Genomic DNA, 26,307 nt, shown 5'->3' on the forward strand with positions numbered 1-26,307 from the left:
TTCTTCCTTCCTTCCTTCCTTCCTTTCTTTCTTTCTTTCTTTCTTTCTTTCTTTCTTTCTTTCTTTCTTTCTTCCTTCCTTTCTTTCTCTCTCCCTCCCCCTTTCCTTCCATCTATCTCTATACATCCAACTCTCCATCTGTCTTCCTATCTATCCATTCATCTCTCTATCCATCTATCAATTCATCTATTTATTCAAATGTATAAAAAATAAATCCAATGTAAATTTAGCTAGGAGGTAATAGAAGCTTTTTTAAACCCTTACCTTCTGTCTTAGAATCAACACTGTGTATTGGTTCTAAGGCAGAAGAGTGGTAAGGGCTAGGCAATGGGGCTCAAGTGACTTGCCCAGGGTCACATAGCTAGGAAGTGTCTGAGGCAGATATTGAACCCAGGACCTCCCATCTCTGGGCTTAGCTCTCAATCCACTGCAACATCCAGCTGCCCCCTACAATAGAAGCTTTTAAGAATAATAATGATAATAATTGCCTAAGTAGATGAAGAGGCTTAACTTTCCAAAGTACTTTCCTTATCCAATATCTCTGGATAAGTGAGTCTGCAAGGTAGGCAACCCTGACCATATGCTAAGGCCTTACCAGAAGGTCAAGGAGAGATAAGCTGGAGCTAAAGGTCCAAGAAAAAGGAGCATATCACTGGAGAGGCCCACCTGGAAGCAAATGGCTCTTGGGAAACTCAAAAATTGCATGGAACATTCTTAAGTCACAAAGTGCATTTTCTTTAGTTCATCTGTGCCATGATTTCTCATCCATGGAAGGTAATTGAAAACAGAGAATCACCAGCTAAGCAGAAAACCTAGCAGCAGCATTGGATCCAGGGAGTCTGGAAAGAAGGTCAAGACCTCTATTCCTGGGTGTATGGTGAAGGTGACATAGGATCATAGACTTAGAGAAAGCAAGGAACTCTGAAGTCATCAATCCTCATTCTGCAGATAAGGAAACCAAAGTCTAGAGACAATGAGTGAGCTGCCAAGATCATAGAACTAGTAAATATTTGAAGCAGGATTCAAACTTATGTCTTCCTGACTCCAAGACTCTCTATCTACTGTTCTATGCTATCTCTAAAGTGACTTTTCTCTCCAGAATGGAAGGCTTCTAGGGGTAGGCAAGTAGGGATGTGGTGTCACAAGGCGAGCTCCTTACCCAGAGCTAACAGGCCTTGCCCCCTTCATCTTCACTGAGAGATAAAGGGACAGGAGAGATGAGGTGCAGGGAAGGGAATGAGCTCCCATGAAGAAGAGTCTACCAGGCAGCTGATTCCAGAACTGACCCAATCACCCTTTCTCCCTGATGGGTGCAGAGCTTTTAATTAATACTGGCATCTCTCCTCTCCTCCCTGCCCTTAACAGATTCCAAACAAAATGGAGATGCAAATGTGGTGCTGTCAGATGAGGAGGGGGCCTGCCTTACCCAGCCCCTGGCCTCAGCCCCAGAGGAGCGAAGGGCCATGCGCCGTTCCAGCACCAGGGACAAGAACAAGAAAGCAGCCACCTGTTTTCTGCTCAGTGCTGGAGACTATGCTTGTGCTGATGGCAGTGTCCGAAAAGGTAAGGAAGACCCCATTATCCAATGGGGTGGGAAGGAGGGCATCTAGGGATAGGGGAGCCAGAGTCTGGGGTGAAGGGGGTCCTAGGATGGGGCCCTTTCCATTCTCTCCTCAATATAATAGCCCCATCTCAGAAGCCAAACCATTTGAATTAGGTTCAGGCTTGTCTGTCCCCAGCCCTTCTGTTCGCGTTATTCCTGCCACCTTCTCCTCCATCTCCTTATACTGACTACCAACTCTTGTGGGTACCCCCACACTAAGCCTATTCATTTCTACTGGCTTCCCTCTTCTTCCAGGGATTTATCTCCTTTCTTTAAACCCCAGTTTAAGGACTTTCTTTCATCCTCCATCTTCCACTTCTTGGATTTTCAAGCATTCTCTTGGCTCTGGCTGTTGGATAATTCCTAGTACCCGCAGTTTAAGTCCTTTTTCCACCCTATCCCCATAAGCAGCACCCTGAATCCTTCTCTTCTCTCTTCTCTCTTCTCTCTTCTCTCTTCTCTCTTCTCTCTTCTCTCTCTCTCTCTCTCTCTCTCTCTCTCTCTCTCTCTCTCTCTTTCTCTCTCCCTTTCTCCTCATCTCTCTCTCTCTCTCCTCATCTCTATCTGACTCTTTTTTCTGTCCCTGTCTGTCTGTCTGTCTCCATCTCTGACTCTGTCTCTATCTGTCTCTGATTCTGTCTCTGTCTGTCTGTCTCTCCCCCTCCCCCATCTCTTGTCTATCTCTTTTTCTGTCTCTGTCTCTGTTTCTGTCTCTCTATCTCTCTCTCACTCCCTCTGACTCTGTCTCTCCCTCTCTCCTCTTTTCTCTCTCTTTCTCCCTACTGAACTGCACCTCTGATATCACCACCAGGGCCTTCCTTCTCCCCTGCTCCTGAGCTCTGGGCTTTTCCTTTCTGAGGGGGCCTCATCAGTTTCTAGTCCATTTTGGGTGCTCTGGGTTAGGCTGGTCTGGGCCTGAGATGCTTCGAGAGCTCAGCCTGGCAGGATTTTCCAGGTCATTTTCTTTTAGGTAGCTCCCACCAGAAGCAGAGTCCACAGCTTTTCCAAAGGCAGGGCTGCTTGATTACCTTGGATAAGGGAAGGATAAAAAAGAAGCAGCTCCCTAGAACTGGGATTCTAGAGCTCGTGTCCCATTGCGGGATAAGGATCAGACCTTGGGCTCAGGTTAACCCTGGAGGTCAACTTCCCCATAGTTTGGAACAGTCACAAAGAGAAGAATTTAGCCATTGAGGAGGCCTTCCTTAGCCTGACGAAGTCTGCAGGACTAGGCCAGGCTAGCTCATACCATGCCTGCCAGAGCAGAGCACTGACTCTGGGGAGGACCTGGGTTCGAATCTCACCTCTGACACTTGCCACCCAGGAGACCTTGGGCTAGGTTGGTTCTGAGATATCATGACTGTTATCATTACCATCTACCTAGGATTTCCTAGGTCACCTTGGGACATGAGCTCAACTCTGGGCCTCTAGTGATTCAGACAGCCAAATTAGGAGAACTAAGGAACAATAGTTGTTATCCATCTAAAAGCTGGCTCTGTCAATGAAACGTTTAAAAAATACCTTACCTTCTGTCTTAGAATCAATACTCTGTATTGATTCTAAGACAGAAGAGTACTAAGAGCTGGGCAATGCAAGTTAAGTGACCTTCCTAGGGTCACACAGCTAGGAAGTGTCCCAGGTCAGATTCGAACCTAGGTCCTTCTGTCTCTTAAGTCTGACTCTCTATCCACTGAGCAACCCAGTTGCCCTGTGTCAAAGACATTTGAAAATACAATTGTTTACATATCATGACTGAATCCCCACTTTAAACATTTTTTGTTAATGTTAAAGTTGGGTATCAGTTTCTGACCCCAAGCCTAGGAACAATTGACCTCCCACTTGCACCCCTCTTTCCTCTACTCATGGTTCTGCCCGGTCATCCTGGCTGGGCTTGACTGCCATGTTTGTCTTCCATCCTCTCCCCAAGCTCGGGGCCCCCAGAGGCTCTACCTTGTAATATAGTGTAATCCAGTGGAAAGAAGTTAGAATTTCGAGTTAAAGATTCTAGGACGTGAACTTGGTTTTGCCTCTTACCTGTGTGCGTCCTGAAGCACATCGGTTCATTTTGATTCTCATCTTCCTCACCTGTAAAATGAGGGGACTGGATGATGACCTTGAAGGCCCTTCCTTAAATCCCAGGATTCTCCCCATGTGCATTGCTCTCACCGACATCTTCTAAGCTGAAGTGGGTGCTCAGCAACCTTTTTTTTTTATGTGCCTCCCTACAGTGTGTCCTGCCCTGAGCTTTTCCTCTTTCTCCTTGCCAGTCTAGCTCTTCCCTCCAGCCTGTACCCCACAGTCTCTATGCCTCTGATGCCCCCCCCCAGTACAATAGCTCAGCCCTGAACCTTTCTCCCTGGGACCTTGCTAGTGAGTAAGACTGCTCCAACCCCTCTGCTGAACTCAGCCCTCCACCTTCCTTTCCTGTCCCAGCCAGGGGCCCCAGAGTACCCAGTCCCTGATTCTTCCCCCTTCAGTCCCAGTACTTTTCCTTAGCCTGTCTCCAACTCTTTCCCACCCAGGGCTATACCATTGGCTCTGCCCAGGGACCTACCACCTCCTTCTCCCACTCTGCCTTCTAGGAATTTAGTTTCCATGCATAAGAATGTTTTATTAGCATTCAACTAACTCCCCCTCCCAGCAGTAATATTGTTTCTCCCAGTCCTCTTTCCATGGGACAAGTTAACGATGGCAAGGTGCAGTTTGAAACCCTTAGGCCTATTCAGAGAGGAAATCTTGAGGCTGAATTAATAATAATGACACCCTGGATGGGGAGGGGGAGTAATTTAGCCTTATTTGATTCCTATGCTCTTCTCCCTTGGGCAACATCCTACTGAGTCAGGCTGGAGAGAGACAGGGACAGCCTGGCCTCCATGGACGAAGGGGTCCCAGTTGGTCCCCAGATCAGACATTCATTTTTTGGTACCAGAATGAACTGCTGTGTTATCCTAGGGGAATCACTTGCTGTTTCTTTGTCTCGATGATTATTTCTGGGAAACAGAGACCAAGAACAGTGATCTGCAACATACTGAAAGTAGCGAGATCAAAATGGGACTAGTCCTAGAATCCTGGGATTGAGTTTTCTCTTTTAGGGATAGCGCACCTCTTGACGATGGAGGAAGTTGTTGCTGAGCACCCACTCTGCTTCTGGTGTCCACTGCTGGTCAGAGAATGAAGGCGGGGTTGGGGGCTGGAGTGGAATGAGATGGCTGATCCTTACCCTAAGGGAAGGAAGAGTCCTGGGGGGTTCTGGCCACATGAAGCAAGTCATCCTGGTTTCATTTCAATGGCTAAATATTGTCTTAGAAGATGAGTTCTTCCCCTCCATCTGAGTCAGCTGCCCTAGCCTTACCTTATTGCTTTTGTTCTGCCCTGATCCTTAGGGGCTTTGCACTCAAGTGTGAAATGAATACACCCCCAAATAAGGTTTACTACTCTTCTTTCCCAGACATAGCATTCATCCCAGAGTCTAGGTTTCAGGACAGAGAACAGATCTGGATTTAAATCCTAGCCTTGGACACTTACCACTTTGTGACGGTAGGCAAGTCATTTAACTCCCATGGACCTCAGTGTCCTGATCCATAAAATAAAAGGTAGATTAGATGGCCTCCAAAGTCCCTCCCAACCCTAGATCTCTGATCCCATGATCTTATTCCTTTCCACAAGGAGAGTATAGCCCCAGCCATCAGGGAGCATGGGAGGCAGTGAGTGCCATGGTGCAGATGAGTCTGTGTCCATGGATGTGCTCACACGTGTGTGTGAGTGGCATCAGCAGGCACAGGTCTTCTATGGACCTGTTTTGATAGTTTACTGGGAAGGGTTTCAGGGACAGTGAGCCTTTCAAGGTTTCATCAGTGGATGGGGAGGTGGCTTGGACAAAGAGGACAAAAGCTGGAGGAGTGGCATCTGTCTCCGGGGGCGTCCACATGTTGGCATGTAGTAAGAGCAAATGCTCTGTGTGTATGTGTTTGCGGAGAAGGGAAAACCTGCCTCCTGCTGCCAACACAGCCTGTGCCTTAGGGAGAAGAGCCCTCTGGGGTACCCATTGGGCCCAGCCACTCTGTTTGTGAGATGCCTCTACACAGCTCCTTGGTAACAAATACGTTGCTCAGCCAATTAGAGTGACCTTCATGAGGGAACAGGTGGGTTGCCGGGAAACAGGCTCTGCTAAGCAAGTGTGGCAATTAGCATTCTCGAACCCCCAATGCTCGGCAACTTTCCCTGAACCTAGTACCTGAGCCCAGTTTGGAAACAGCAGCGTGGGGAGCCTTAACCGTGGGGCTTGGCCCTTTGGGCTAAGCAAGCAGACTTGGCAAGAGCCCACCAGCAAGAGATGCCCCTCAGCACTCCCTCGGCCAGCTGCACCCCACTATTAGAGGAGGGAGATTTGAGTGGGTGCTGCCCAAGGTCAGGGGAGGGCTGACTAGGAATGAGGATGTGACCAAAGTGGGCTAGGATGAGCCAGAGGAAGCCACTGCAGGCTGTTCTCTAGCTGAGAAAGACAGATTTATCCCATGCTTCTCCTTAGGAGGGGAAGATTTTGTTCTCAGGTGTGAGATGAGAGCTGGTAAAGTAGAGGACCTTTGACTCTGGGGACCCATTTCAGTGCCCCCTTGGTGAAAATACTGCAGTGTCTGAGTGGTTAGTGCAGCCTCTCTCTCATCATGCGTCTGCCTTTTCTTCACCAAGGCTGTGAAAAGTCCAGGAGTCTAAACAACATAGCCGGAGCAGCAGGAACAAGTCTGGGGCTCTCTCCACTCACATCGCGCTACAGCTCACCCTACCCTCCAAGAAAGCTCCTGCTCTCCCACCCCTTCCATTCTCTAACCGGCCCGACACATGGACATGCTGCTCCTTAACCAAGCCGTCTCCAGCGCCACGGTGCATCAAGGCTGGTCCAGCTCACTCTCATTCTCTCCTCACCCTCTGCCTCTCTTTCCCATGGCTGCCTCTCCCCATCTCCTCTCCATGACTCATGCTGCCCATAATGATGCTTTCCTGGCCCCTACACTCTCCCTGTCCAGTCCCCCTGCTCAGGCACAAAAGCACACAGACTGTGGCCCATTTGGGTCTCCTTACTCCAAGAGCATCCAACGCTTCAAGGTTCCCTGCTCTGGACTAATGGACCAAAAGCAGAGAACTCTAATTTGCTGCTCCCCTCAGATTCTAGATCTATCCAGAGAGGATAAAGGATAAGAGTCTTCCAGCCCTTGGACCCCCATTCTTCATTCTGGACGGCACTATATGGGGTGTGGACCCAGGTGGTGCCCACACACATAACCTAGAACCTGATGACCTATATCGGGGCCTTAGCACCTTTCTTACCTTAAACATTTATTTTTTTAAGTGCAACAAAAACATTCCATTTCCATGCTGCCTTTAGCCAGTAATGAAACAGTCTGTGCCAGGATGTCTTTGTCTTTCTCCCCACAGTGCCCCCTCAAGAGTTTGGGTCTTTTTCTCAATCTTTTAAATTTTAATTTTAAATTAAAATCTTTTAAAATGTTTTTTAAAATCTTTTTAAGATTTGCACTTAAAGCAAATCTCTTGACACAGACTTTAACCTACCTTTCTTCTCCCCAATCTGTCTTCTCTCTCTCTGTCTCTCTTTCTCTTTCTCTGTCTCTCTCTCTCTCTCTCTCTGTCTCTCTCTCTCTGTCTCTGTTTCTCTCTCTCTCTCTCTTCTCTCTCTCTCATCTCTATGCCTCTGTCTTTCAGTCTCTCTCTTTCTCTGTGGCTCTGCCTCTTTCTGTCTCTCTCTTGTAGGACTGGGGCGGATGGAGGAGGCTTAGAAGCTTTTACTTTATCCTCAGTCATGTTGCTTTCCATCCTAGAGAACTTGACTAGGGACAAGAACCTGTGGTAATGGGGAGAAGGACTGGGTTACCCTTTGGAGTTCTCCACCCTGACCTCAGCTAACTGATGACTCAAGGGAGAACAACTGTGTGCTCTAGAAAGCATGGCTTTTGTATGGTTCTCCCTTCTTCCTTCCTGTTCTAGGAAACCTCCATCTCCTCCTGTATCCCGCCCCCCATATCCACCCTGCTGGATTCACAGGCCACACACACACATCCCCATGACAATAATCAGAACTCCAGCCACCCCTGTGTTTTCATCCAATTCCTATGTCGGCATCTATGTTTTCGGTCCCATCCCATCCCTCCTCCCCAAACCCCTCCTCCCCTGCAAACTCCCCGCCTTGCCTGCCTCTGAGTCACCCACTGTTCCCACCCAGCCTCTCCTCTCTCTATTCTGCCAGAAGCAGAGACTCATCTAATTTCTATAATTAAGTGTATTCATTTACCTAACGATCCCGGGAGCACAACAGGTTTGTGACTCACTAAGTAAGCATGTGTGTGCCTTGGTCGCAGCTGAAGGAGACGGGAGAGAATTGATTTCCCGCCTGAGCCCTACCTGCCACTTAGCCAAAAACAGGGTTATCCTTTCAAGGCTGGGCCTCTCAGGCTGTGCCCCTACCACAGAGGGCGCCTATATCATGCCCACGGAGCCAGGCTTCCCACTGGGGTCCTCCCCACCCTAGGAGCTGCTGTTCTCGTCTCCCTCCTTGGCCTTCCGAAAGACCCAAGAAACTTCTCAGTGGAGACACTTCTTTTCTACCTGATGGGGATTAGATCTGACAGCGGAGCTCTGTGCTTGGCAATTTTTAGAACTGGCATTATGCAACTTAGTGGGAATGACTAACCTTCCGTCTCTGCTCCTTCCAGAGCTGGCAGAGACAGAGTTACATGGAGAAAGTAGGTTCTGGGAGGGGAGCAGCAATAAAAATTGAGAAGCTTTGGAAGGCAGAAATTAAGGGGGGGTGGTGAGAGAGGGAGACCTTTTTGTGAGCAGTGAGGCTTTTACCCAGAGATTCCCTGCTTTAGATACTTCCTAAGGCTTCAGGTTCCCTTAGAGGCAAGCCTTGTTCTAGCTGCTGGGATGATCTAGGCTCTTTGGGGACTAGGATAACCCCCAACCCCATCTCCTGGAGTGCGATGCTCCCCGAAGAGATAAAGGAGAGGTGTTTGAAGAATTCTTCTCTCTGGGGCAGCTAGGTAGCACAGTGGATAGAGCATTGGTCCTGGAGGTGGAAGGATCTGGTGTCCAAATCTGGCCTTAGATACTTCTGGCTGTATGACCCTGGGCAAGTCATTTAACCCCAGTTGCCTAGCCCTTATACCTCTTCTGCCTTAGAACTGATACTTTAGATAACTAAAAAATAAGGATTGAAAAACAACAACAGAAAGAAGAATCTTTCTCCTAGTGAAGTCCATCAAAATAATAATAATAGCAATGGCCAATATTTACACTGCACTTTAAGATTCAGAGGCACTTAACAGTGTGCCCATCTGTGATTTCTCCAGAGATAGAAAGGAATGCCCTGAGGAGTAAGGAGAACCAATAAGGTACCAGAGTGGCAAGTCAGGCAGCCTTGGAGCATGGAGAGAGTCTCCTGGGAGGAGGGGCAGGGGAGCCAAGGGTGCCAAGGGGCTAATTTGGCCCTGGCCTGGGACAGCATGAGCTAAGAGCACAATATAAGCCCTATCCAAGCACAGCTATTTTCTCCTCCAACTCTGTTTCAGAGAATTGAGTTGGCTATTTCTGTGGCGACCTCAGGAGCTGTCAGGAACCCAAGTTTCCACAGTACTCCCCTCACCCCCTGTGTCCCTGTGGGGGCACCACCCTTGAGCAAACTGCCCTTGTCACAGGGCCAGCTGGCCTTGGGCAGCCTGATTTGGGTTGGTGCTGAGCTGATCCTGGCTCTCAAACTTTTCCTGCTGACCCTTTGATAATGATTCCAACTCATAGATAGAAATCTATTGAGGTCTTAGTGCCTCCTCCCTCTGCCCACTCCCAGGATCTATAGGGGCTCTGGCAAGGGGAATGAACAGGCATACACAAAGGTAAGAGGCCGAAGTATGGCTGTTTGTGTCCACTTCCACAGCCTCCCCTTAACACCCAGTCCTTAAAGCCCTGTTATTGTTATTTTCAGTTAATTCGTGACTCCATGGACCATTCTTGGCAAAGACACTGGAATGGTTAGAAGCCCTAGTATAACGCTACCTCTATGGAACAGTCCCTCACCAGAAAAAAAAAACCATAATAACCTTTCCCTTCTGAGATTATGTGAGGCACTTTGATACCTCTAATTTGCTTATATGTTGTATATCATACAATAATATATGTTGTCTCTCTTCTGCTAGAAAGTAAGCCCCATGAGGCCCAGGACAGTGTTTGTGTCTCCCTCGGTATCCAATGCCCCGGGCACAATAGGCACTTAATAAATGTTTGTGAAATTGAAAACTGTCTTTAGTCAAATGTTGTTGGGGCATTAGTGATGGGGGAAGAGTCCAGATTAGCTTCCAAGGACTTATTAAGTGCTGACTGTATGCAGAGCCCATAAGTGGGTCAACCTAGAAAGGACATTGCCTACTGTCTCTTAGGGTGTTAGGATCATTAGGGTTTGTGATGTGGCCCTTTATGACAGGAAGAGAAGTTGTTGATCTTGGTCTCACCCACCCAATCTGGGTAGACCATTTGACTTTTTTAGATTCAGGACTCAGTTTCCTTAGCTTGAAGATTTAACAAGATGCTTACTTTCTTGGTTCCTCACTTAGCTGCCCACCCATCCAAGGCTGACCATCAGGCTTCTGTTCTCTCTTGGGTTTAGGACTTGGTTTCTCTAATTTGAGAATTTGACAGAATACTTTCCAGTCCTGATATGAGGAAGGGTGGGGGGGTATCAGAATAAGTTTTGGGTTTGGGATCAAAGCACTAGGAATAGTATGGAGGGAAGGGGACTTTTAAGGGTCCTCTGCCTTATTGAAAGAGGCCATCCTAGGACCAGATAGAGTCCTACAACTTTAAATGTTATCTCCCTCTGATTTAGTGCTAAAGCCAGAGGGAAAAGAGGGTCCAACTGTTGGGCATGCCACTGGCCAGGAATTATTTCTAGGGACATCATTATAGACCAATGAAGAAGGCAGAGCAAGGCTGATTTAGGGCACCACTCCTAGTGCCAATGAATCAGTATATTGTTGACCTTCATTATGTACAGGAAAGGCAAGGTAGGGCTCAGTTCTTTCTCTATGCTTTCCTTGAGGATATATATATATATATTTCCCATTGTCTATCCATTTAGCTCATCCCTTGTTTCTGGCAGGTTGACTAGGAAGATCAACTATGAGAGTGGGGATTCCCTGGCTTGAGGCTTCGTGAATACCCTTCAAATAGTCCAGGGGAAGAATTATGGGAGGGGGGAATCATTTCCCAAAAGTTGGATCCCTTGGGGACACTACACCATAGGATCTACAGCTAGAAGGGACCGTTGACATACTCTATTCCAACTCCCACATTTTACAGATGAGATTACATAGGATTATGATTGTAGAGCCTTAAAGGGATCATAAAGGCCATCTACTCCAGCCTCTTCATTTTACAAATGAAAAACCTGGAGCTCAGAAAGGTTAGATGCCTTGTCAAAGGTCACACTGATAGTAACAAATCCAAGATTGCAGCTTAGATGCTTTATTCCAGATCTTATTATCTTATACCTAGGTCTCTCCCTCCCTCTATCTAGCCTAGCCCAGGAGCTTCCTTTTTATCGGTCACACAGTCTTTCACACAACCCTAACTTGGGAGGGCTTGAGATTGGGAGAATGTGGGTAGCCTTTCTGTTTAATTGGAGTCTTTTCATTTATCACCTCCTGGAAACTGACACTCTGGCAAAAGAGGAAAGAAGAAAACCAGATAGTATAGAAGATTTTGGAACCTGAGTAGGGAATAAGATAGAAGCCTTTCTCTATCACTTTTCTGTCTGACAGGAGGAGGAATCTGCTTTGGACTAGCTAGACTAGGATTGTTGTCTATCCATTGTACAATGGAAAGAATACTTAGGCCGAAATTAGAGAACATTGGTTCAAATCCCATTTCTGGCCTTTACTTGTGTGACCTTGGGCAAATCACTAAGGTAAGTGCCCTGTGCCTCATCTGTAAAAATGAGGGCTGGGATTACTTCTAGATCTATGATGCTATGAAGATCATAAATCTGGAGCTCAAAGGGACCTCAGAAAACAGCCAATACAACCCCCTCATTTTACAGATAAGGAAACAAAGACTCAAGTAATAAAGAACAGGTCTGGGATCTGAACTTTCCTCTGATCCACACTGTCTTCCTTATTCCTGGGACAAGGAGAAGGAACATGGGTGCCTGATGACCTAAAGGAAGCTTGGATCTTGGAATAGGAATACTAGACATGGGGACCCGAATGGGCGAGGCATGTCTTTGGAAGATGGGAGAAATAGCATGGTGTGGTGGGAAGAACATTGGCCTTGCCATCAGAAGATACCTGGCTTTAAATCTCTGGAATGACATAGCTGTATGACTAGAAGTAATCCCTTAAGCTCTTAGAGTCTCAGTTTCCTCCTCTGTGAAAAGGAGATAATAATATCCACACTACCTGTTTCATTTGGGCCATTGTGAGGAATGAACTTTATAAACCTTAGTTTTACTATCTAGTTTTGTACAGGATTTCTTGTAGATATGTTCAGGACAAAGTAAGGTTCTACCTAGTAGGCTTCAAGAAATGTTGACTGACAGTGGAGAAGCTCTCTAAGATACCTTCCTAGATCCATGTTTTGTCTTCTGGATTCAGATGGTTCTTAGGACATTAGTGAGAGATGGAGAATTGTAGGAAGGGACCTGAAAGCTAGAAGAAGGTGGTAGATAGGACCACCCAAGGACTAAATTTGTCACTCCTCCAACTCAGAGGACATGTGCCTTGTTCACCATCAATTTTTGGCCCTTCATGCATGACAGAGAAAGCAGGTAGGGCATGGAGTTTTTCTTTTTAGTTCTCTGTCTCTGGTGGGAAACATCTAATTTGTGTGGATTTCCTTGTGTGCCAACTAGGGTGGGAGATCAGGCTTGTAGGACATAGCAAGCTATGTATAGAGTCAGGGTACTCTTTAGGGAAGCTCCAGTAAGGTTGCTAGGAAACCTATAATAGCTCAAAAGCCATCCCAATAACCCCCATAATCAAGTCTGCCAAGCTTTGCACTCATCTCCTTCAGAGGCTAATTTCTTCATTGTCCATGGTTAGAGGGACCGGGGACCTTTGGTATATGGGTCCCAGAGCATATCAGGAGTTAAGGGACTGTTCTCTCCCTCCACAAATTTTCAGAGAGCATTTTCTGTCTACCCTTTCCATCATGTTCTACAGTATCTTATATTTAACTGCCCACACATCAGATTCTCCCTAAGTAGATAGACTACAGGTAACATGAGGGCAGAGATGTGTTGGATTTCATCCTTATACTCCCAGTCTCTTGTATGTAGGCTAGGTGGCCCCAGGCAGTATGCCATGGAAGATGTGTGGGTGTGTTAAAAGAAAAGGGAATGAGGAGAGGAGGAAAGGGATGGTGTTTTTAATAGTTACATGCGACCAGCTCCTCCCAAGTCTTTCAACCCAGGTGTGGAAGACCATTTGCCAGCTATACACACAACTGGACTCCTAGATGCCCTCCCCTAGCCCCATCACCTGTGGGTTGGGGGTTCCTCCCTTCTAACTTTTTCTTGCCTTTCACCTTGCTCTGTCCCCAAAGATGGCAATGCCAATGGGAAAGCGTGTGTACTGGTGACTCACACCTGTGCTCTTTAAACGCAGAGACCTGCCAAGACGTCCTCTCGTCCAATTATGCCCAGGCTGAGGTCCTCACCTTCTCTTAAAGTTTGGCTCACGTGGAGGCTGGGAGCATGGAGAGAGACAGTGCGAGAGGCTTAGGGAAAACTCTGGAAACCAGGCAAGGATCTTTCACTCGGAAAGAATTGGCAGTCCTTGTTTGTACAGGACTGTTGGAAAAATACGCGCGCACACACACACACACACACACACACACACACACACACACATCCTGTGGCCCAAGATGGGTCTGATGGTTTATTCGATTGTACATTAAAAGATCTATATGCATATATATATATACACATATATATTCTATATTCTTACATGCTGTACCCCTGTTTGTAGTGCATGTGTTGCTTGGTGGTCTGTCTTTTGTGTCAGCCTCTGCTACCCCTCCTCTTCCCCACCAACTCCAAGTCCTCGGGTCCCATCTCCTTTCTTGCTCCTAGTTCCACATTAATTTTTCTCAAGTGTCCAGAACCTACCAGTAGAACTCCAACTGTAAGCTGGCTGGTTGGCTGGTATGGTTTCTCTTTCCACATATGGCTTGACTTGGGTTTAGCCATTCACCACTCTGGGTCCATCTGTTCTCCCACCCCGACCCATACATATCAGGGGCAGGCAGAGCCTGGCAGAGGTTCAGACTTCCAGCCTTCCCTTCAAGCAGGACCCATTCATTACTCCTACCCCTGTGACCTGTGGTCAGTGGTATCGTGGCCAGAGGAATGGGATATCCATGTTCCTCTCTTGACCCATCACCTCCACAGACAGGGGTCCTTTTGTTATTGTATTTCTCTGTGTTGTCTCCCTCTCCGTTTGTTTTCGAAGATGCTGCCAGGCGGACTCAGGGGGAGGGGTGTCTATCTGTCTGTCTGGCTCAGTCGTCTGGGGACCTGTGGAAACCTCAGGACAAGATGAGACGAGTTGCAATACTCTACTTCCTGACCTTGGGCCAGGGGACGCGTGCAATAGCGGAGGCAAGGCGGCTGCCCCTTCTGCCTTGGCCTCTGCCCCTTACTCCAGCACTCCTTCCCCTCTCCCCTCCCCAATCCTCCCTGATGTCTGTCAATACTTTTCTAAAGCTGTTACCTCTCTCTGTGTCCAAGGCAATACTCTGGCCAGGAGCTGCTGGCCTGTCCGCATGCCTCTGGCTGTCATACTGTGGTCAAGCCCCAATAAAGAGATTTGGAGCTGTCTCAATGGCCTTGATGTGTGAATGGACCCCTCCCTTTCCTTTCTGCAGAACCAGGGGAAAATCTTTACTCACATACTTGGCAAACATCCAACTGGGCTAGAACCCAGGGTCTCCCCTCTGGGAGTCTACAGTCTACACGTTGACATACACATAAAAGGTCAGGCTTGGACCATGGTGAAGGAGGAAAGAACTTTGCCTGGAGTCCAAGGTCTGGTTTCAAATCCTACCACTGATATTGCAGGTCCTTAGGAAACTTAACCTCCATGGGACTCAGTTTTCTTACCTATTAAATTAGTGGTCTAGAGGTCCTCTGAGTTATTTTATAGGTCTATAATCCTATGCCAAAGTTTGTCTGAGGGATTCCAACCTCCCCTCTCTGTCCCATGATAGTCCCTTCCCAATCCTTTTGTGAACCAAGTGTTGTCCCCATCAGAACAGCTCTCAAGAACTAATCCCTCTCATCCACCCTAGGGTGGCCTTAAACTAGTCTTCTATGACCTTATTATAAGCAGACATGAATGGTTGGGTCTGCGTGGCTGAAGGGACCATGAGATCAGAGGTCCATTTGACGGAGCCTATAGGCACAGAATAAATGCTTGAATGAATGAATCAAATTTTAAAACTGGAAGGGAACAGCTCCATTAAGTCACCTTCTTCCTCACACATTTACACACAACAGCATCATATAGGGAGGCAATATGGGACAGGAAAAAGAACCCTGGCTCCAGAGGCCAAGGATCTGAGTTCAGATTTGACCTGATGCTTACTGCCTGCAATTCGTACAGTTTGTCCTTGTAAAACAAGTCAATTGGACCGGATGACCTCTGAGGTTCTTCCTAACTCTAGATCTGTGATCTCTAACACATCTTCCTCCTCTGCCATTAAACTTTTACTATATTAACTCAAGGGTTTGGGGGGGGGGGTGAAATTCACACAAATTATGCTTTCAAGTTTAGGGAGCATTTTCCTCTGAACAATCCTGCGAGGCAAATTTCTCAAGTGTGATTATCCCCATTTTTCAGATGAGATAACTGATACTCAGAGAAACTAAATGATGGTGAAATGTGTCTCTTTCTCTCCATAGAGAGAAAGCTGGATGGTGTAGTAACCTGAGCACTGAGCCTAGAGTCAGGAAGTCCTGAATTCAAATTTTGCCTCAGATACTAGTTGTATAACTCTGTGCAAGTCATTTGATTTCTGTCTTAATTTATTCAACTATAAATGGGAATCACAACAGCACCTACCTCCTACTGTTGTTTTAAAGATTAAATAATATATTTGTAAAGTGCTTAACATAGTACCTGGGGCATAGTAGGTACTTAATAAATACTTCCTTTTTTTCTTCCTTCCTTTTTGACCTCTTTCCCTCCTTTTCTCCCTCTTTCCTTCCCTCTTTTTGTCCTTCTTTCTTTCCCTCTTTACCTTCTTCCTTCCCTCTTTCCTGCTCTTTTTATCCTTCCTTTCCCTCCCTCCTTCCTTTCTTCTCATTCCTTCCCTCATTCCTTCCTCCCTTCTTTTTTCCTTCCCTCTCTCTTTTTCCTTCCTTCCTTCCTTCTTTACTTCTTTCCTTCCTTCCTTCCTTCCTTCCTTCCCTCCCTCAGTTATGAAACCCCCAAAGAATTCTAAGCTTGAATAGTATAAAAGAAATTTTAAAAAACTTGTCAGTTTTGAAGTGAAATGAAGCTGAGGCAGAGCCATCTCAACGTTTTACAAATGAGGAGGCTAAGGTTCAAGAGGTGAGTGAGAGGAGTGGCCCCAGGTGACTCAACTAGCCACTGGCAGGGCTGCTCTCCCAGCTCCCCTACAGGATGGCACAACCATATCGCTTTCATTAAACCTCACTGCCCCCTCACTACACTGCACGGTAATTGTGGAATCAAAGGTTTTGTCCCTCCTCTATTAAAAGAAACCCAGGCATCAGGCAGTGGGAGGGGGAGGCACTATTTTGAGCAGGGGGCCTTCCTGGCCCCCCTGAAATCACACCATGCCTACGTAGGTAGGGCTGACAATGAGGACAGAGCACACAGATGGCGGAGTAACTACTCTGAACCAAAAACGCAAACAGCCAGGGAAAAAGTGACATCCCCTACGCTGGGGGTAAGAGTAATGGGGAATGAAAAGCAAGGGGAGAATCTAGGGAGCCCCTCCCATCCCACCCCCACCAGAGGCAGGACAGGGACAGATGCACAGAGGACCCGAAGGTAGATTCTGTTTGACGGCTCCCCCCAACTCAGTCCCTCCCCCTTCCCTTGGCTGTCTTTGCACCTCACCCCCCAACACACACATAGACTGTATTCATAACAGCTAATAATAATTGTTGGCATTTCTAGCACTTCAAGGTTTGCAAAACACTTGACATTTGTTGCTTCCTCTGATTTTCCACAATTGCCCTGGGAGGTAGCAGCTATTATTATCCTCATTTTGCAGATGAGGAAACTGAGGCTGAGCGAGGTTATCTGACTTTTCCAGGCAGGGTCTGACACGCTGCTAGTGAGTATTCGACAAAGGATTAGAACCGAAGTCTTCCTGATGCCAAGCCCAGCACGGTGCCCACCACACCATCTCTGCTACCTACTTCTCTTGCTTTTAACTACCCACTAATGCTGCGAGGACCAGGCCAAGGTACTCAATCCTGGAGCCTCTCTGGTGTGGGTCACATGAGAGAAGAACCAAATAACACGGATTGGAATTGGCCCGGTCAGCCTGGATCAGAAGGGAGCAGGGAGGGACTGAGGGGGCAGTGGCAGGGGTGATGGTCAGGGGACACGATCAGGGAGAAGCTGGGGGGAAGGCATTAGGAGAAAAGCTGTTCCTGAAATGAAAGAGAAAAGCCAGGCTCGGAGTCCAGGCCACTCTCCGGGAGATGGCAGCCAGCCAGTTGTCAATTAAAGATAAAATCTCTCCCCTCAGCCACAGAAGACTCTGGCCCTCTCAGACAGGAGAAGGCCATTTGCAACTGGGTTTGGCTTGGAGCTGCAAGACCGGGGCTGATAATGGGATTGGATGCATTGTTGGCTTCATAATGATATTAAGCATCAGGGCCCGGGTCCAAAATTGCTGCTGGTTTTTGCTGATCGATGCAGAACTATTTCCTCAGTGGGGCAGAGAGCCCAGCGAGCTCGGGGCACCTGATGCTAGTGTGAGGCCCAGGGGTTGTGGCTGGGATCTGGGAGCAGGTCTCTCTGGCAGGGCCTTGTGGGCAGGCATCCCAGCAACAAAGCCCTGGCTGCTTCAGGCCTGGAGGGATTGGGGATGGTGGAGCAGAATATTTAAGGGAACATCCAAGGGATCTCCTTCCTGCCGAGGGCCACAGGTAGCTTGGCCTATCCAGGGAGGAGACTCTTCAGGAGACTGCATAGAGAGACCAGAGGTCAGACTGACCAATGATGATGTAAATGGCAGTGCCTTACTCTAGCTCCGGGTACCATGTTTGATTTAGCAAACCAACTTCTCAACCTAGGAATCACTTGATCTCAGTCCTGGGATTTCAGAGTAGAGGGGAAAGGTCATTGGGAAGACCAGCTCTTCATAGTTTTGCCTCACAAAGAACAGACATCTTTTTCAGGGGTTCCCAAACTTTTTTGGCCTACCGCCCCCTTTCCAGAAAAAAATATTGCTTAGCACCCCCTGGAAATTAATTTTTTTTAAATTTTAATAGCAATTAATAGGAAAGACATATGTATTCGTGTTTCTACCTTTTTCATAAAATATAGTAAAGAAAGGTGTAAATTAGAAACATTGAACTTTGAAATTATGAAACTATTTATTGAACTTAGAATAGAATGTAATACAAAAAAAGTTAAAACCTGTGGCCATCACCGCTCCCTGGATCGCTGCAGCACCCACCAGGGGGCGATGGCACCCACTTTGGGAATCACTGATCTTTTTTGATGTCCCGGTCAGCTTAGCGGCACATGAACTATAACCCCCAATTTATAAATAAAGAAATTGAAGTTTAATGTGTCCAAGGTCACTAGTTGGTAGAGAAAATGTGACTAGAACCCAATTTTCCTGACTCCTACTCTGGTGTTCTTTCCACGTGTACCTTTTAGAAATGCACCGCTCAGCCTTTGGGTGGTGATTCTAACTTGCCAAGTCTTTGGATTGGGTGGAATTTCCTTCCAAACTGTCCTACCTGTGGGCACATATTCATCATAGTTACTCCTCCTGGCTAGCCCACTTCATTCCCCAAACCAGATGAGGCATTTATAACATCTAGACTCCGGTTGGCCACTGAATGGCTTTGGGGATTGGGGTGCTTCTCCATCTCTAAAATAAGGGTAGTGATGTATCCTGGACCCACTTCCCATTGTAAAGAATGGCAAAAGCCAGTTTCCTTCTTTTCCCAAGATGACATATCCATTTAGATAGTAGAAACACACAGGCACAGGCCCATACATGGATGTTTGCTCTTCAAGCCTTCATCCAACACATTCCATACAAGGGACCCCAGACGCAAAGAGATAGGGCATATACACATTTTCCCAGCCTGCTGCTTGGTATCTATCTGTGTGACTTTGTTCAAATGGAATGGAATAAACTGTGCAGAGCTTTATAAACCTGAAAATGTTCTAGAAATGTTAGTTCTTATCATTAAGCCACTCATCTGAGCTTCAGCCTCTTCATTTGTAAAATGAGGTTGGACCAGATGGCTCAAGGTCCCCTCTAGGTCTATATCTATGATCCTATGACTCTATGGTACCTCTGAATGACCCAGCATTATTCTGTAGGCTCACACAAGCCTGCAGCATGCTCTGGGACACACATCTCTTCCCCCCAATAAACCTCACCTGGGTCTTCGTTGAATGAAGAGAGTGGGATGGGGAGGGCAAATGAGGGAGGCTAGTCAGTGACTCATGCCCAGATGGGGAATTAGAAGAGCCTTGGGACTCTGAAGGTCTTTTCCTCTCCTCCCCATCTCTGTGGCTCTGGACATACCCCTCCTCCCATTTCTGAGCCCCAGGTGGTACCGAACTGAGACAGTCATGCTAGTGAACCACCTGTCAACCACCTGCATCCCAGGAACAGCAGCCACCACCCTTCATACACACAGAGCCTGATCCAGATCTCTCGACCTGAGTCTAAATCTCCTCCATAAGCAAGACCAGCTCAGCGGAACAATCCAAAGGCCCTCTCTTGGGCATAAGGCAATCATCAGGGACAAATGATGCTGTAGGGGAAAGCTGTCCCTAAAATGGATTATTGGTTGTAGAAACTCTCCTTAGAGAGCCAGAGGAAGCTGAGATTCAGAGGTTGTTGGTTAAACTTAACGTAACAGAAAGGAGGCTAAGGGTCTTTACAGCTAGGTGGCACAGTAAGTAGAGCACGGAGCCTGGAGTTAGAAAGACCTTGGTTCAAATCTAACTCATACATTTACTGTCTGTGTCATCTGGGACAAGTCCCTTAATCTCTATCTTAGTTGCTTCAGTTGTAAAATAGAGATAAATAATAACATCTACCCCTCGAAGTTGTAGCAAATGAGATAACATCTAATTTTTAAAAATTATATCATATTATATTTTGTTAATTTTTAAAATTTTGTCTTTATTTTATTCCAATAACAAATTTACACATAAGTTTTCCAAAGTTATATGATTCATGATGCGTTCCTCCCCTCTTCCTTCCCCCTTCCCAGAGTTGACAGGCAATTCCATTGGGTTATATATGTATTATCACAAATGAGATTCTATTTGAAAAGCACTTAGCACAGTCCCTGGCACATAGAGGTGCTACATAAACACTAATTATTATTTTTATTACCATTATAGTATGTCATCTCTCTTGATGAATCTAGAGTAGAAAAAACCTTAGAGGTCAATAACACCCTTATTTTACAGATATGGAAATTGAGGACCAAGGTTCAGTGACTTGACCAAGGTCACACAGAGTCTAAGAGTTGGAAGGGACCTCAAAAGTCATTTAGTCCAACCTACACAACAACTGGGGCAGCTGAGTGGCTCAGTGGATTGAGAGCCAGGCCTAGAGACTGGAGGTCCTAGGTTCAAGTCCGGCCTCGGACACTTCCAGCTGTGTGACCTTGGGCAAGTCACTTGACCCCTACTGCCCACCCTTACCACTCCTGGGCCAAGGACAGTCCCTAGCCCGGATGAAAAAAGGAGGAGGGTTGGGCGTGGGGCTAGCAACCCCACCCTGTAAAAACTACATCTGCTAAAGAAACTGCAACCTAAAGTAGGGGCAGCTGGGCTAGCTCAGTGGATTGAGAGCCAGGCCTAGAGACGAAAGGTCCTAGGTTCAAGTCCGGGCTCAGACACTTCCCAGCTGGGTGACCCTGAGCGACTGTGTGTCCCATTGCCTACTGGTTGTGGCCCTATGCTCCTAGAATGGAGTCCCAGGATTAAAAAAAAAAACAACAATTACCTACACAACAATTCTTCCTACAGGATCCTGACAAGTAGTTATGGATCTTCCACTTGAAAACTTCCAGGAAGGGGGACCTCCCCTCCTAAGGAAATACTCTTTCTACTTACAGGCAGATTCATTAGAAAGTTCTTCTTTGCATTAAGACTAAATCAACCTCTCAGCAACTTTCAGTCCTTGAACCCTCTTCAGGGCCCTAAGGCCAAACAGAACAATAGTAATAATTGTCAAGTATAGAATTCTTTCAACTTTGTCAAGAACTTCATATTCATTATCTCATTTGAACCTCAAAACAATCCTGTAAGGCAGGTCCTATAAGAATTATTATTCCCACTTCATAGCTGAGGGAGCTGAGACTGAGAGAGATGAGGCAAATTACCCATCAGCACAACCAACCTAGGAGATAGGTACTGGAGAAATTATGATGCCTATTAAGAGGTCTGCAAACTATGACCCACTAGCCACATTTTATTTATTGATTTATTTTTTGAAGATATTTTATTTTCCCAATTACATATAATAGCAATTTTCAACATACATTTTCTGAAATTATAAGATCTAAATTGTCTCCCTTCCCTCCCCCTTCCCAAAGATGATAAGCAATTTGATCTGGATTATACATGTATTATCATGTAAAACATACTTCCCTATTGGTCACTGTTGTAAGAGAACACTCACATAAAATAACCCCCCCCAAATAAAATAAAATCATAAATAAACTAATATGAAAAATTGTATGGTTTGATCTGCATGCTGACTCCAACAGGTCTTTCTCTGGAGGTGGATAGCATTCTTTATGATAAGTCCTTCAGAGCTGTCCTGGATCATTGCATCGCCGAGAGTAGCTAAGTCTTCCATAATTGATCATCATACAATGTTGCTCTTACTCTGTACAATGTTTTCCTAGTTCTGCTTATTTCACTCTGCATCAGTTCATATAGATATTTCCAGCTTTTTCTGAAATCATCTTGCTTATCATTTCTTATAACACAATAATATTCCATTGCCAACATATACCATAATTTGTTCATTCCCCAATTGATGGGCATCTCCTCAATTTCCAATTCTTTGCCACTACAGAAAGAGCTGCTATAAATATTTTTGTACAAGTATGTCCTTTCCTCTTTTATATGATCTCTCTGGGTAGTGGTATTACAGGATCAAAGGGTATGCACAGTTTTATAGCTCTTTGGGCATAATTCCAAATTGCCCTCCAGAATGGTTGGATTAGTTCACAACTCTACCAACAATGTATGTGTCCTAATTTTGCCTTTCAACATTTATCACTTTCCTTTACAGTCATACTGGCCAATCTGATAGATGTGAGGTCACAGTACCTCAAAAAGTTGTTTTAATTTGCTTTTTTCTAATCAAGAGTGACAACATTTTTTCACATGAGTATTAATAGCTTTGATTTCTTCATCTGAAAACTGCTTGTTCATATCCTTTGACCATTTTCAACTCGGGAATGACTCCTATTCTTATAAATTTAACTTAGTTCTCTATAAATTTGAGAAATTAGACCTTTATTAGAGACATTTATCGTAAAAATTTTTTTGCCCAATTTGTTATTTCCCTTCTAATCTTGATTACTTTGGTTTTGTTTGTACAAAACCTTTTAAATTTCATATAATCAAAATGATTCATTTTACATCTTGTAATGCTCTCTATCTTGTTTGGTCTGGATTTTAATTTTAAAATACATTTTCATTTAAAAGTCATTCTTAGGGGGCAGCTGGGTAGCTCAGTGGATTGAAAGTCAGGCCTAGAGACAAGAGGTCCTAGGTTCGAATCTGGCCTCAGACACTTCCCAGCTGTGTGACCCTGGGCAAGTCACTTGACCCCCACTGCCCACCCTTACCAATCTTCCACCTATGAGCCAATACACAGAAGTTAAGGGTTTAAAAAAATAAAATAAAAGTCATTCTTAGCTCCTAGATTTATAAACAGGTGGTTTATTATTATTATTATTATTATTACTATATTATTGCTCTAGATAAAGAAACCAAAGTTTCAGAGAGTTTCCATAACTCACCTATGGCCATATAACTAGTGAATGTCAATCAAGTTGTAACCCAGGTCTTCCTCATTTAAAATCTAGCATACTATGCACCACAGTGTTGCTTAGTAAGTCTAATATTTGTGTCCCACCTGACTTCCATTAAATATTTTAAGATATTCATCTTTTCAAGTGGCAAAGAACTGAAAACTGAGGAGATGCCCATCAATTAGGAAATGGCATTGGCCATATTAAAACAAAATATGTCTCCATGTTTTGCTAAAATCTAGGCACCCTGAATACTGAATCCTTTGGAAGGAATGGCTGAACAAACTATAATAAATGAATGTGAGGGAATTTTATCATGCTATAAGAAACTAGGAAAGTGATAGTTTCAGAGAAAGATTTGTATGGAAAAAGAAGACTTGTATGGACTGAGACAGACTGAAATGAGTGAAACCAGGAGAACAATTCAAGCAATAACAAATTAAAGACAAAACCGTTTGTGAAAGCCCTAAGAACTATGATCCAAGCAGTGACCAACCATTATTCCAGGGGATCCATGATGAAACATACTACTTATCTCTTGACAGAGAAGTGGAGGGTTCAGGGTGCTGATTGATTGAGACCACACACACACACACACACACACACACACACACACACACACGTATATACACACAAAGCCAATGCCAGCGTTAGTTCTGCTTGCTTATTTTTTTTTAAGACAACTATCATATCTCCTGTAAATCTCCTCCAGTCAGTCCCATTCTTTCAGTCCATCTGCATGTACCATGCCCTCCTGGCCTCTTACTTGGACCACTGACCTCTTGATATAAACTGGCTTATAAACTCTTGTTTTTGTTCAGTTATTTCAGTCCCATCTGACTGTCCTTGGTACCACTTAGCAAAGGTAAGCAAACAGTTTGCCGTTTCTTTCTCCAGCTCATTTTACAGATTAGGCAAACGGTTAAATGACTTACCCAAGGTTACACAGCTAATATGTATCTAAGTCTGGAATTGAACTCATGAAGATGACTCCTCCTAATTCCAAGTCCAGTGATCTATCCATTATGCCATCTAGTCACCCAGCTTATTAATAGCCTTCCTTACATTTTAAGTTCCCAGAACTGAATGCAGTGCCCCAAAGGTGGTCTAAGCTAGCTCCAGGAAAGAACACAAGATAATTACCTTCCTTGTGTAGGGCACTATGTTTTATCTTAAAGCATCATAATAATAAGAGCTAGAATGTATATGGTGCTTTAAGATTTATACTTTCAACAATCCTGGAAAGGTTTTCATTTCATTCTCCATTTTTTCAAATAAGGAAACTGAGGCAGAGAGTGAATTGCCAAGGGTAATACAGATAGTAACTCTCTGAAGTTGCTTTTGAACTCAGGTCTTTCTGATTCCAGGCCAAGAGCTCTGTCCACTGAGTCACCTAATATCATATTACATTATTTTGACTGCCAAGTCCCACCATTTGACACATTTTGAGTTTGAAGACCAATATATCCCTCAGATCATAGGAATTATGATGCATTTAGAGCTAAAAACAAATATCTAAAGTAGTCAGAGACATCTGTGTAGAATGTTCAGTGGAACACTAGAGACCCCCTTTCTGACGAGGGCCCCGGGTAGTCATGGCCATTTAGGGAGAAAACTTTTCCACTATTTTCTAGTAGTGTCCTTTTTCTGCCAAGAACAAAGTTGTTTGGGAAGGGTTAGCTATGACAGTAGTTTAAATAGGAGTTATTTATTGCAGATTTTAGTCTTATCTAATTCCTTCATTTTACACATGAGGAAATTGAGGCTCAGAGAACCTTATAGGTTGTCCAGTATCACATGAGTTGTAAACTTCAGAGCTAGGGTTTGAACACAGGGCATCTGACTCCTATCAAGTGCCCTTTCCACTGAGATATATTTCTTTTTCTTATAAACCATCTCCCTCCTCTACCCCTTCCACATCTTGTACTTGTGAATGGATGGATGGATGGAAGAAAAAGCATTTATTAAGTGATTATTATGAGTTGAGCACTAGGGATATATAGGAGGGAAATGAGAAAATCATTTCTTTTAAGAAATCAGACTCTTAACAGGGGGAGGCAACACAGTTGAATCACAAGAAAGATAAAACAAGCTATGGGTACTTAGGGTGTATTACTAAGTCTTATGATTGATCTTTGGGATAAGGAGATCAGGGAGGCACAGCAGCTTGTAAGGGTGGTGGCATGAGGTATGGGCATTTATATAGCCAGCAGCCTTAACAAAGTCTCAGTGGCCCCCCGAGAAGAGAAGGGAGATACATTGGAAGGAGACAGGGTAAAGACAAGGCAATGAGTAAAGAAGCCCCTAATAGTGAGTATCTCTACAGCCCTGGATATGGTAAAGTTGATTTATTTTTGTATACCTGTGAAGGTAATTTTTTTTAGTCCAGGTGTAGACTTTAACTTTGTCCCTTTAAAATTTTATTGTATTAGATCTGGTCCTTTGTTGAGTCTGTCAAGATTTTTTTAGAAGCTTATTCTTTCATTCAATGTTAACTTTGTGTCCTTGCAAAATTTAATGAGCATGCTTCTCATACCTTTATCCAAGTCATAATGAAAACCAAAATAGCAAGGGGCCAAATACACCACTTCCCTGAGGCACTTTTGCTTGAGATCTCCCTCCAAGTTGATAGCAACCCCTTAGTGATGACTCTTTTCTTTGCTTGGGGCCATTCTATCTGTTCAAAATCCACCTAACAGTGATATATCCAGCTGCCATCTCTCCATCTTGCCTACAATGACAGGATGAGAGAATTTGTCAAAGGTTTTGCTAAAATCTAGGCATCTGTATCTCAAACATTCCTCTGATATATCAGTCTAGTAACCCTGTCAAAAAAGGAAATGAGGTTAGTCTGGCATGACCAGGCTTGATGAAGCCATGCTGACTCTCAGTAGGTGGGGGAAATGAACCAGAAGCCAATTGTTGCTGTATCTCCACATCCTCATTTACTTTTCTTCAGCTCAGAATCTAATCACTCAATCTCTCTTGGAGTCTCAGTTTTTTCCTCTGTGAAATGGAGATAATAATACTTTGGGATTATTGTTAGGAAAGCACTTTGTACCTTAACAGCATCATATAAATGTCGAAGATCTGCCTCTCAATCTGTTCACCATTAAGGCATTCCTAGAAGTTCCAGACACTAAATAGGAATGCATTTTGTCTCAATTTTCTGTTTCTTGTTGGGAAAACTGGATGGGAGTGAGGAAGAAAGAAAGGGGGGAAAGGGGAGAGGAAAGGGAGAAAAGGAGGCATTAAAAGGGACCTGGACAGAGAAGTAGGAAGAAGGGAGGGAAGGAAGAAGGCAGGAAGGAAAGAAGAAAAGGAGGGAGGGAGGGAAGGAAGGAAGGAAGGAAGGAAGGAAGGAAGGAAGGAAGGAAGGAAGGAAGGAAGGAAGGGAGGGAGG

The 26,307-nt window shown here is 45.1% G+C and overlaps 1 protein-coding gene across 2 annotated transcripts in view; it reads left to right on the forward strand.

Moving 5' to 3' along the window:
- The window catches only part of KCNC4 (potassium voltage-gated channel subfamily C member 4), a 60,326-nt gene that overhangs the window by 25,668 nt on the left and 8,351 nt on the right, over positions 1 to 26,307 (forward strand). Inside the window, exons 3-4 of one of the 2 annotated variants that reach the window (XM_044672294.1) lie at positions 1,366 to 1,563; positions 13,267 to 13,476. In XM_044672294.1, the coding sequence (XP_044528229.1) occupies positions 1,366 to 1,563; positions 13,267 to 13,328 (260 nt within the window). In that variant the 3' untranslated portion in view covers positions 13,329 to 13,476. Of the gene's footprint in view, positions 1 to 1,365; positions 1,564 to 13,266; positions 13,477 to 26,307 lie in introns of those variants that run through there. The other variant, XM_044672293.1, reaches the window with a different exon arrangement.

The sequence above is a fragment of the Gracilinanus agilis genome, chromosome 4, assembly GCF_016433145.1.
Source record: "Gracilinanus agilis isolate LMUSP501 chromosome 4, AgileGrace, whole genome shotgun sequence".
Lineage (NCBI taxonomy): Eukaryota > Metazoa > Chordata > Mammalia > Didelphimorphia > Didelphidae > Gracilinanus > Gracilinanus agilis.